The 12,595-nt window shown below is 42.9% G+C and overlaps 1 protein-coding gene across 5 annotated transcripts in view; it reads right to left on the bottom strand.

Annotated features, from left to right (window-relative positions):
• The window catches only part of Pld1 (phospholipase D1), a 215,427-nt gene that overhangs the window by 71,203 nt on the left and 131,629 nt on the right, over positions 1 to 12,595 (bottom strand). For all 5 annotated transcript variants that reach the window (XM_060378160.1, XM_060378159.1, XM_021645734.2 and 2 more), the window contains 2 exons: positions 12,186 to 12,267; positions 3,754 to 3,864 (listed from right to left, as the gene is read on the bottom strand). In XM_060378160.1, coding sequence (XP_060234143.1) covers positions 3,754 to 3,864; positions 12,186 to 12,267 — 193 coding nt within the window. The remainder of the gene's footprint in view (positions 1 to 3,753; positions 3,865 to 12,185; positions 12,268 to 12,595) is intronic.

Here is a 12,595-nt window from a genome sequence, read left to right as displayed (position 1 = left end):
TCATGTTTGCAAGTAGGATGACACCAATAACGTCAGCTAATGCTTTTATTTATTGTGGTAAAGCACACAAATCATGTTATTTGCCACGTTACCAATTTTGGTGTACGTTGTTCCATTTTAACAAGGCAATGAGCTAACTAGTCTTTCTTCCTCTTCATTTTTTGAAAAAAAAAAATTGAGAAGGATTGGTGTTGGGTCTTTTTAACTGTTGGGTAGAATTAGCCAGTGAAGCCATCAAAAGGACCGGGTGCTTTTCTCTGAGGAGAGACTTTTAATTCTTGACCAATCCCGGACTGGGTATGTCTATTCAGATTCCATAGCTTGTCCTGAGTGAGCCTTGGTGGGTTTTGTCCCATTCACCTAGTTACCCGGTGCTGGCATTTGCAGAGTCTCTTAGAATCCTTTCCATCCCCGTGGATTCTTTCACAGAGGGCCCACTTTCACTGCATGTCTTCAGAAACTAAAGTCTTTTCCTTCCTTTCTTCTTCCAAATAAAGGTTTCTTGAACTGATTGATGCTTCCAACAACCAAATTTTTGTTCGACTGATTTTTTTTTTTCTTTTCTTTTTTTCCTGCTCTGCCTGTGGCAAGTCTAGGCCTTCATCTTGATTTCCTTCCTTCTGTTGTCTTTAGGTTTGCTCTGTTCTCTTTTGTCTGGATCCTTAAGTTTTATGTTTAAACTGATACTTTGAGACCTTTTTTCTAATGAAGGAATTATAGCTATAAACACCTCCTCTTTGTACTGCTTTTGCTAATTCCTAAGAGTCTTGATATGATCTCTTATTTGCATTTGACTATAAGGACAAATTTTATGTCTCCCCCTCTTTTTCCTCCTCCTCCTTCAACAGAAGCTCACTATGTAGCCCTCGTTAGTCTGTCCTCAGTTACAGAGATCCTCCTGCCTCTGCCTCTGCCTCCTTAGTAGTGGGATCAAAGGACTGAGCCACCATGTCACCCTGAATTCTACCTTTAAAAACTTTTAGAATTTTATTGACAAGTTACCATACAGCACGGTAGCTTTCGTTATGTATAATGCCATCATACTTAGTTCTCAGTCATTCTCTTTCCCTTTTCTTGCTGACCCCCCATAACCCTTCTATTGGCACACAACACATATTGCATCCTCTCTCACACATGGAGGATCTTACGACGTAGCTTACTCTGGATGTCACTATGGCTGAGATCACGAGTGTGAGCCACTGTACCTGATACGACAGCATCGTTATCGTAATGATTTAGGGCTTCACCCCTTCAGGATTTCGCTTATGTCTCTGTTGAGCAATAAAGATACTGATTTTTGCCCATCCGTTTATCATCTGATCAGCATTTACATTGTTCAGACCTGCTAGCTAATATGAGCAGTGTTTCCAGGCACATTCCTGTATTAGTTTGTACATAGGTCTATGTTCTCACTTCTTTTGGGTGCAGACTACTTTTTGAGGAATTAGAAGATTGCTTTTCAAAGCAATTATATTATTAGCAAATTCAAAGCAAAGTATATTATTAAATATACTATATTATGTTAATATACTATAGTAAATATACTGATATATTTAATGTTATTAAATATACTATATTAAATGATATACTATACTATATATATATTTATATGATTAAATACCAAGTCTATAGCAATTATATTACTATATAGTATAGTAAATAACATTAAACTATTATTTACCCCATCAATATGCAAGAGGGCTCTGTATTCTCAGCAACATGCACAAAGCTTCGATATTCTCAGCAATACAAGATACTACCTTACCTATCAGATGTGAAATAGAATCTCACTGGAGTTTTGATTTGCATTTTCCTGATTATTACTAATTTTTAATGTCTTCTTGTCTGGTTTGGCTACTGGAATATTCCCAAGTGTTCATTCAGGGCCTTGGCTCATTTAAAAACGTCTTCTAATAGTTGTGCTGTATAGGCAGAAAACACAGCCCTTCTCAGGGCTATGATTTATAACTATTTCCTCTTTTGTGGCTTTCCAGGTCCTCAATGCTGTCCTTTGTAGCACTCTTCTCAGTTGCTGACAAAATTACATATGGCGAATGAGCATGGAGCTGCTGTAACTTGTCTAATCCTCTGGGCTGATTTTTTTTAAATAATTTATTTAACTTGTATGTGCATTAGTGTGAAGGTGTCAGATTCCTTGAAATTGGCATTACAGACAGTTGTGAGCTGCCATGCGGGTGCTGGGAACTGAACCAGGGTCCTTTGGAAGAGCTGACAGTGCTCTTAAACACTGAGCCATCTCTCCAGCCCCCTCTGGGCTGATTTTTAACCAAGTGAGATACATAATTGTTACATAGTTTAAGCCTGCTAGAGAGCTTCTAAGTCTTGTATCTTGTTGGCTGGATGATATTTATTAAGAGATTTGAGGTCTAATGAGATTTCAAGGAGCTTTTACAAACTGTTTGTCATTTCATTTTCTTTATCCACATTTCACACTAGAAACTATTGATCTCAAAATCCACAAAATTCCAAATCCTAGAACAAGTCTCTTTGCTGCTATTAGCAATAAGAGAACTCAGTGGTGACTTTCCATCCAAGCAATCATGGGATTATCTTAATGGCAGTGTGCAGAGTAGACAAAACTCTTGATTAAAGAGTACAGGAAGGGTGTTCTTTAGCTGAGCTTTTATTTTCAGTTATCAGGGTTAGAGCTGAGAAACAGAAGGTCTACTCACCCCCATCAACAGGGGGAATATAAGGGAATATTTTAGCTGAACAGACAAGTCTGGGAAGAAAAATATTCTTAAATGCATTCAACACCCTTAGTCATCAAGGAAATGCAAATTAAAGCCATTTTAAGATTCCATCTTGGCTGGGCGGAAGAGCTACCCTCAGGAAAACAAACCACAAATGTTGAAAGGACTGTGGGGGACAGTCGCAGCTGTAATGTTGGTGGAGTAAACAGTAGAGCCACTATGGAAATCAGTGTGGGGGGTCTCTAGAAAACTGAGCCTGGAGTGGTGGAGCATGCCTTTACTTCCAGAACCCGGGAAACAGGCAGGAGGGAGATCTCTGCGAGTTGGAGGAGGCCAGCCTGGTCTACAGAGAGTTCCAAGCCAACCAGACTAACATAGTAAGATTGTAGTTCTCAGGGCGGGGAGAAAAAATGAAGAGAAGAAAACTAAAATTAAAACTGCCACAGGGCACAGCTGTACTGTTGGGTAGATGAAGAACTCACTCACACCACACAGATTCTTGCACGTCCATGGGTGTTGCTGTTGTATTCACAGTGGCGAGTAAATGGAACTGACCCAGACGCCATCCACAGATGAATACAGAATGTGTGACATAGATACACAGCGGGATTTTACTTAGTAGAAATATGAAATAATGACATTTACAAGAAAATTGATGTATGCATATCTGTGGTGTGTGAGGAAGGTCAAGACACCGAAAAGGGATTATGAAAAGGAAAGAGACCGTCTTAAGGGAATGAGGAAGGGGGGAAAGGGTATGAAAATACACGTGACATGAAAACAAAATAAAGATTATGCATAGGAGTGTGAGCAACAGAGAAAGGCTCTGCTATGGGGAAGACAAAAAGGGGGAACGGGAGGCTGGGGAAAGGTGCCATAGAAACGAAGTATGTGTGAAATACCCATGCCTTTGTATGCTCACTTTGAAGAGCAAAAACAAGAAAGTATAATACTGTGTGCATTTCTGAAGATTCGGTGCTGTTCATTCAAAATGAGCATTATGGGAGTCTATGCAGAAAAGGATAGAAAGCATTGGTACCTTTATGTTGGGGTGCAGCCGCATCAAAGTCCGCTTGCTGTATTCACTGTTGATCCCAAGCGCTAGCTCCACTTCTTTGTAAAGCATTATGAAAATCCGCACGCCTTGTTGCTGTCACAAGAAAATAGGAATGAGCCCCTGGAGAAGTAAGACTTCCTTCCCTTCCTTCTTTCCCTGTGTTACAGTTCCTTTATCCTATAAACTGTTTTAAACGTCATTATGAACAAACAGGGCAAAGAATGACACACATTATGTCAAGACGCAAATAGGAAACATAGAACTTGGATGTGGTGGCAAACACTGGTCATTCCAGCACTTGGGTGGTGGAGTCAGGGGGGAATTGGAGTTCAAGGCTAGGCTCAGCTACAGAGAGAGTTCAAGACCAGCCTGAGCTACAAATGATCTTATCTCAAAAGAAAACCACCCCCTTCCCTTCATACATGTTCAATCTTAAGAGTGTTGGCACTGCACTAACTATAGATCCCAGAAAGCAGAGACCAGCGCCTCAGCTCCTGAAAGCATCCAACAGCTGTGGTATCTTTCTGAACATTGCCAAGCAATTATCAGTCAGGAAAACTGTGACTTGAGTCTTTGAAGCAACAGCTAGTGCCAAATGTGCCCTAAATGTCTCAGGGAGAAGATTATGTAGAATTTTTCTTTCCCGAAACAAACAACAAAAAAAATTGGTGTACATGGACAAAACAGTTCTAAATCTTCAAAGATGAATATGTTGGGTCTTAACTCACAATTAGATTCTTAGGACTTCACTGTGGCAGTGGCTAAAGGTAACGTGGACACACAAATTAACACAGATATTCCCCTCGACTGTGGGTCAAAAGAACAGAGCCAGGGCTGTTGGGGCCCATTTCACTGTCAGCTAAACCAGAAAGTGCCTGGTGATCTCCCACTGCGTTAGGCCATCTGACCAACAGGAACCATCTATTTCCACAACACTACAGACTCAAATGCCGTAAGAGTTCATGCTTCTCGGTAGTGGATAACAGGGATAAATACAACAGCTCCCCAGTGTTATTCTGCCAAAACAATAGAGTATGTGAATTTCGTACAAGACCACAATCACTTTACTAGTTAGTTACACCTGAAATGAATCTATGGTCTTGGAAGGACACTAGATTTACAACTGGTGTTCACTAGATGTATCAGAAGACACACTATTCTTGTTGTGAAAAAAGAAAGTCAAAATTCATCTATATGACACATACACATGCTTGTGCAGGCATATATGCTCACACATATCTAATTTCATTTCTGTAGTTAACACCTGGCCCTCGGAACTTATTTATTGCTCACGGTAACAGTGCAGTTACTCTTACAATCAAATATGAAAGTACAGGGCTGGCCAGCTGACTCGGCAGATAAAGGTGCCTGCTGCCAGGCCTGCTGACCTATGTTTGACCCCTAGAACCCATGTGGAAGAAAGAGGGAACCTCTATACAAGCACTGCAGCATACACTAGCATGCACACACACACACACACACACACACCACACTCACACTAATACACGTATATTTTAAAGAATGGTGTGCTGGAGAGATGGCTCAGAAGTTAAGATCATAGCGTCTGCTTGCAGAAGAGGAGAGTGCCATTCTAAGTAACCTATGGTTACACCTGACATCATTCCGGGTGGCTCATCTATTTCAAACGGTGACATTCTGCTTTTGGTTTTGAGATTGTGCCTCTCATTTCCTTTTTTTTTTATGGGTGAGTGTGGCATGTATTCCTATGCACAGGAGCCCCTGGTACGTGAACACAGGAAAGGCTCTGCATGACCTCCTCTATCCCTCTCTTCCTTATTCCTCTGAGGTGGGGCTCGTGGTTTGGCTAGGCTCCAAGCCAGGAAGCCCCAGCCATCCTCCTGTCCCTGCCTCCCGGCACTAGGTAAGGAGCCTGCACCAACCTCTGCCCAGCTTGTTCTGCATGGACACAGATCTCAGGCCCGAGTGCTTTTGCAGCAAATATTCTTGCCCACTGATCCGTCTCTCCAGGCCTCAAATTCTGCTTCTTGAGCTTAAAACATATTATTCATGAAGAGCGGTATCTGCAAATTAGTACCTGGTCTGTGTCTTGCAGTTTCCTACTTATCCGAATAACTGATGGATTTTTGAGATAATACAGATGTTACCTCTAATGGATTACATTAATGCCTTCCAATTATTACACCTGGCATGTTCTTCCATACCATGCCTTTAGTCACTTGAAAGTGATGCTAAAGGAAATAGAGTAGAAATTCTGCCTGCTTTTATCTTAAATACCAATGACTAACAAGGAAGTAATTATCCAAATGTTATTTTTAATGGGGCTTATCTTATATACTTATGCTTATACCTATAATAAACAGTTAATTTGTGGCAGATTCCCATGATAATAAAGCCATAATATCTTTTACGAGCTGCATTACAACACAGTCACAAACTCTATAAATGGCGAAGGAAAAATCATTCCTTTGCGGTAAAGCCATTTGCTTTGTTGTAATAGTGCAGGCTTATAAAACCATAGAGACTAATTCAGCAAACCAAAAGCCAAACCTACAAAACACAGATGCTAAGTTTGTAATTTAAAAAGTGTACTTTGAAGTAGCCTTCCTATATGCAAACCTTGAGTGTGCTGAGATCATAAACCAGTAAAATAAACCCATTCATTATAACTTAAAAGAAAAGAAATTACCTTAGGATAAACCTAGCCAAATAAATGACAGTCCTCTGCAGTGACCATTTAAAACACTGAAGAAATTACAACAAGAAATACAACAAGATGGAGGTGAGGCTCAGTGGCTAGAGTGCTTGTCCCCAGTACTGCATAAACCAGTGATGGAGGGTCGTGAAGCAGGGGGATTAGAAGTCCGAGGTCATCCTCAGTTGTGTAGTGAGTTCAGTGTCCCTCTGGAATCTATAAGACCATGGGGAATATCAGAAGAAGCTGACAAAAGTTGAAAGGTCTCCTATGTTCCAGGATTGGCAGAATTAATTTTGTGAAAACATCAGTGTCCCCCCAAGACCACCTACAGGTTCAATACAATCGCTACAAAAATCCCAACGACATTCTTCAGAGGAAAAAAAAATCTTAAAATTCACAGAATTCACAGAAGCCTAAAAGGTATCAGTAACCAAGCAAGGCTGAGCAAAAGAACAATGTTGGAAGTATCACCATGCCTGACTTCAAGTTACACTACAGAGCCAAAATAACAAAAACAGCATGGTACTGACACATAGACCAAGAAGAGTAGAAAGGATTCAGAATTAAAGTCATACAGTATAGCCACCTGCTTTTTGGCCAAAGGTTAAAACACAAAAACAAAAATGTATTGGAGAAAAGACATTCTCTTCAGCAAATGGTGCTGGGAGAACTTGGTTTCAACAAGTAGTGGAATTAAACTAGATTCTGATCTCTCATCCTGTACAAAAATCAGCGTCAGGCCAGGCATGGTGAGGCATGCCTTTAACTTCAGCAGTTGAGAAACAGATAAAAAGTGGGTCTCTATGGATTTAAGGCCAGCCTGGGCTACATAACAAGTTCCAGGCTAGTCAGGACTGCACGGTAAGACCCTTTCTCAAAACACACATTTGCACACACATTTGCACACTTTAGGAAACTGATTTTCTCAAAGAAAAGGAAGGGCAATATTAATAGTGGAAATAAGAAGGCTCCCTGGAGCGACCTTGTGAAATAACATGTCTTATCTTTGGTGAACTTAAGCAAACAGAAAGTTCTAGAGAACACACTTCCTGAAACACGAGGCTCTGCAGATTCACATTCGGCCGTCCTTACCAGATACAGTGGCCCAACACGGCAAATGGGAATCTTAGGGGCTCTGTGAACACAAAATACACATGACAATGAAAAAAAAAATAGAGCGGAAAGTAAGACGACCCCTTTCTTAGCCAGCTTCTTCTCTGATAATTCAGAGTGGTGTGGTTTGTCCACTGTCTGTCATTACCTTACACAACCTCACCCCGGAGATATAATTCATTGCCAAGAACTTCTCTGGGGGTGCAATACGGTAGGAAAAAGGAAAACAAGTGATGAGAGTTAAAATCCCTATGTTGAGAAGAGGGGCCAAGAGGATCAGGGTTAGATGCTAGCCTGGGGTATATGAGATCCCATCTCAAAAAAGCGGGGGAAGTGGGCCTGTCAGATAAAGCAGGGACAGTGGGTAAAGGCACTTGCCCCCAAGCTTGACTACCTGAATTTGAGTCCCACAACTCCTACAAGCTGTCCTCTGTCCTCCACACATGTGTGCACACACAAATAAATTTAAATATAATTTAAGAAAAAAAAATTAAAGAAGGAAGAAACCATATCCTCCCTATTTAAAGACAAGAAACAGTGTGCTGCCACAGCACACATACCTAAGGATTTTTAACCACCTACAGGTTCAATACAGGCTGTGTTTTGTCTAAAACACAGCCCTGGAGGCTAAAGCTTCCTTCTCCCTTCCCCTGCAAGTCACCCAGTCTTCTGCTCCATACAACATTGGTTTGCTGTGTAGACAGGGAGCAATCTGTCTTCCTTCTCTTGTGTGGACACCTTTCCCTTAGACAGCTGACTATCGCTCCAGTAGTCTTGTGTCTTGGGGTGCAAATGGGAAAAAAAAATCAACTTGATGACAAATTCAACGGGAAAAGCAAAACCCGTCTCCAACTGCTGTCAGCTTCAAGTTTCTCTGAAATTTTCCTTTGCTGTCAATCTCGTATTTCTAAGATTGAAATGTACTCAACTACAGGGCAGAGTCTGGTTGCCATAACATGAGGCAACTTATCTTCTTGACTCTTAGAGTCCTAACTGCAGGGGCAACCCAAGGCAGTAGGCTGCCCGAAAAATCAATAAACAACCTGCCTGGACTGGCTGGTCTAATGATGACATCGCATATCAGGAGGCCCGGGGAAGGTAAGAACATCAACTCAGTTGTTACCAGGGAAACAAAACACAGGTCTAAGAGATGTGTACCTACATGTCAGCTGTGAGCCAGACAAGGCTGCAGACTCTTCTGTAAAATATTAAATGATCTGCACAACCAGAAGAAAAATGTATTCATTTTCATCAACTCCACGGACCCCTGGGGCACACTAATGCGAACATAAATATTATGTCGCACACCCCTCCTTTCACACCTAGTCTGTGGCTTTCAGAAGCTAAATTATGCATGAGAAGCAACGTTTATGTGCATGTGAGCTATCAGAATGGAATGATTCAGATGTTAAAAAATGGATGAGCAAAGCACAAATTCAGTGCACTGAGACAAGGAAGAACAGTCCATTAAATGTGTCACAGAGCCACGAAACCTTGTAGCATCACTGTTTATCAGGACATTAGAGCAAACGGTTTCCTACGATTTAGAGGTTACAAGCTGCAGAAAGCATCTGAGCTGGAAACACGACGCGATCATCAAGCTGGAATGTTCGTTCACTATGGTATTCGCCAGAGACCTCAGCAGGGTTTGTGGGTCAAAGGCTATGAGAAGCCACACCAGTGATGCAAAGGCCAGGGACCTGGAGGGCAACAGGCCAAGTAACAGGAAGCCAGCAGTGGAGAGACAGGCTTGCAAGCTCTTCCTCCCTCACGCTGCTCAGCATTTGCTACCTTTCTCGGGTTTCCTTAGAGATCCACACCACAGAGGGCTCTCAGCCCTACACCCTAGCTGTCATCATTTCCTCCTGGGAGCTCAACCAAGCCCGATGCCTTACTGTATCATCCCTCTTTTTTCAATGCTCACAGCACCTGTGGAATGTGCCCACCTTCAGCATCCCCAAAAGCCTCAGGCTGTGAGGGGCTCCCTGTGAGGCCTGCCTCGTGCTTTTCCTCCAACCCCTGAATGTAGATATTTGCTCTTTCCACATGCCTGTGGCTTTTCTTTCCATTTATGTGAGCATGTATTTCAGGAAGTAACGGGTTTCATTCTGACACTGTATACAAGTGCATAATGTACTCTGATCATCTTCAATTCCAGATTATCACCCCTTGCTCCCTCCAGATTATCACACCCCTTCCTCTCCCTCCAAGCCCCTTCTCTATTGCCATGTATGTTCTCTATTATTTTTCTTTATTATTGTTACATGTACACACACACACATACACAGGCACGCATACATGTAAAACCTGAATCCGTTTTGTGTCATTTGTATGTATATGTGCGCGTGTTTAGGGTTGACCATTTGGTACTGGATAACCAATTAGAGGCTCTTCTCTAGGGAAAACTGGTTCCCCTTTCTCAGCAGGGATGAATCATCTGGGGAGGCCACAGACCCAGAGGAAAACATTCTGCTGTTGCTTTCCTAAACCGGCAGAATGTCTGGCTGCACTCTGAACACTTTATCCTATACGCACAGGTAAGCGTTGCTTTCACCTCTCATGGAAGGAGCTTCTTTTTGTAGCAGGTGGCGGCTAGTGCGGAAAGCCATAACCGTAAAATATGGAAAATGACTGAGCATGGGTGCTCAGCACTAATGCTACATCTGCAATGAGACCCCTCTGTCTAAGGCTCAGGGAAGAAGAGGTGGAAGCATCGTAGAAGCCAGAGGACCCGGATGTCTGCGGAGAGGCTGCATCTCCGCTAGAGGACAGGGAAGCTGCATGTGTGTGAGCTCTATGCTTCCACGGCTTAGGATTCAGGCGATTATTTATCGCACACTCCCCCATAACGGGCCATGCTCCTAAGCATGGGAAGGCATACAGCAAGTTCATGCTGACTGAAACCTAAGAAAAGTAAATTCCCAGACAACCACTGTGGAGGAGAGTCTCCCAGCGTGAGTGACGGTTCTTAGCCAAACCCGGGGAAAGTTTGCTGACATAGGATTTTAAGGGGAAATTCAGAAAGATGCTGCTTCACAGAGAAAAATGGGGGAAATTCCAGATCCTTTAACAGGGAGGAAGTTGGTTGGTAAGCCAGGGGTGAGCCTAGGATGCAAGTCTTCAGTAAGGGATAGCTGGGCTTCCCTGGAAAGACATCCGCTGTCACCTTCCCTGGTGATTTGTGCCTTTTATAGCTCATCACAGACACCCTGAGCTACTGAAGGAGTGTGTGAACAGAACTTCTCAGGCTTAGAGAAGTTTGAATGGTTTGAATGGAATGGATTATGGTACCCATCAAAGCCACGCTGGCTGGATAAAGAAAACTTCATCTTCTCTTAGTATGGGCAATGAGGTCTGTGTATGATGCCTGTGCAAACTCTTCTGGAAGGTGTGGGGAAAGGACAACAGAAAGAGGAAGGAAAAGTGGGAGGGTAGAGAGTTCTCGAGACAGAGGGGATAAGGAGGGAGAGGGGTGCAGAGACCTCTAAAAGTAGCAGTGTGGCCCTGAGTAACTCAGAACCCAGACACCTGATAGAACACGCTTCAGGAGAGGAAACAGCAGCAGCAACAAAGCCTAAGACTGAGTCAAATACAAGGGTTAGCACGCGCTAACTAGATGATCGATAATGAATCCAGGCTTATTCTAATTAGTCCTCATAGTTCTTAACGTCTTCCTTGATAGGTGTGTGTGTGTGTGTGTGTGTGTGTAGGGGAGGGTGTGAGGTCTGGGGGGGGGAAGGTAATGTGTTTGGTATGTATGCCAATGCATGTGTACAGAGGTTAGGGGAAGTTAACAATGTCTTGTTTCTATCATTCTCCACCTTATTTCTCTGAGACAGGGTCTCTCGTTGAATCCAGAACCAGGCTGGCAGCCAACAAAAGGCAGCGATGCTCCTGTCTCCACCTCACACCATACCAGGTGCACATGACCATCTCTGAAGTTTTATATAGAGACATGAAGTCAGGTCCACGGTGAGCAGTAGAAGCTCTTAGCTGTGTAGCAAATGTTCTTACCTGTGGAGCCATCTTCCTAGCCCATCCCCACTTTCATCTCATACTCTTCTCTCCGAAACAAACTGGGAAACAGAAAGTCCCCCCGACATGTGTGTGCAAGTGTATGTGTAGTGTGTGGTGTGTGCGTGTGTGTTGGGTTTCAAGCTCTAAAACACTGATTCTCAACCTGTGGGTCATGACCCCTTTAAGGGTTGAAAGACTCTTTACAGATTAATATGATTCATAACAGTAGCAAAATTACAGTTATGGAGTAGCAACGAAAGTAATTTTATGGTTGGAGGTCACCGTAACATGAGGGACTATGTTATTAAGGGCTCACAGCATGTGGAAGATTGACAGCCACTGCTCTAAAGTTAAAAAGTTAAAAGTAAATTTTTAAAAAAAATATTTTTTGAGACAGTTTCAAGTAGCCCAGGCTGGCCTTGAACTCCTCATCCTTCTTCTTCTACCTCCTAAGTGTTGTCATTAGAGATGTGCGTCACCACAGTTGGTTTTATATGACCCAGCCAGGGCCTCCTTCAGGCTAAGCAAGTGGTCCAACTAAACACAAGCCCCACACTCACATGGCGGATTTGAAAACAATGGCGCGAGCATGCCCGGAAATACTCACTGCTTTCCGTTTGAGGATACAGTCCAGCCTCCAGCGGTTGCCTTCCACCACTGGGCGCTTCAGGAAGATTTCCGGACTCAACCTGAAGTCACAAAACCAAAAGGAAAGGGATTGGAACAGAAGACAAAGGTCTCTGTGTCATAGAAACCAGCATTAACCACGCACCACCAAGACTACTTCAGCAGGTCTCTAGGATGTAAGACTATGAGAGAAACTCTGTCCAGTCAAATTAACTCAAGACCCACACCAATAATCACAGCATTTGGGAGGTAGAGGCAGCAGGGTTACAAGTTCAAAGCCACTCTCAACTACATAGAGAGTGTGAGGCCTCTGGGCTACATGAGACCCTGTGCCAAAATAAAACATTTTTACACACACACACACACACACACGGAGGGAGGCAACTATCC

Source organism: Meriones unguiculatus, chromosome 2 (assembly GCF_030254825.1).
Source record: "Meriones unguiculatus strain TT.TT164.6M chromosome 2, Bangor_MerUng_6.1, whole genome shotgun sequence".
Classification (NCBI taxonomy): domain Eukaryota; kingdom Metazoa; phylum Chordata; class Mammalia; order Rodentia; family Muridae; genus Meriones; species Meriones unguiculatus.
This window is presented reverse-complemented; position numbering and strand designations above follow the sequence as displayed.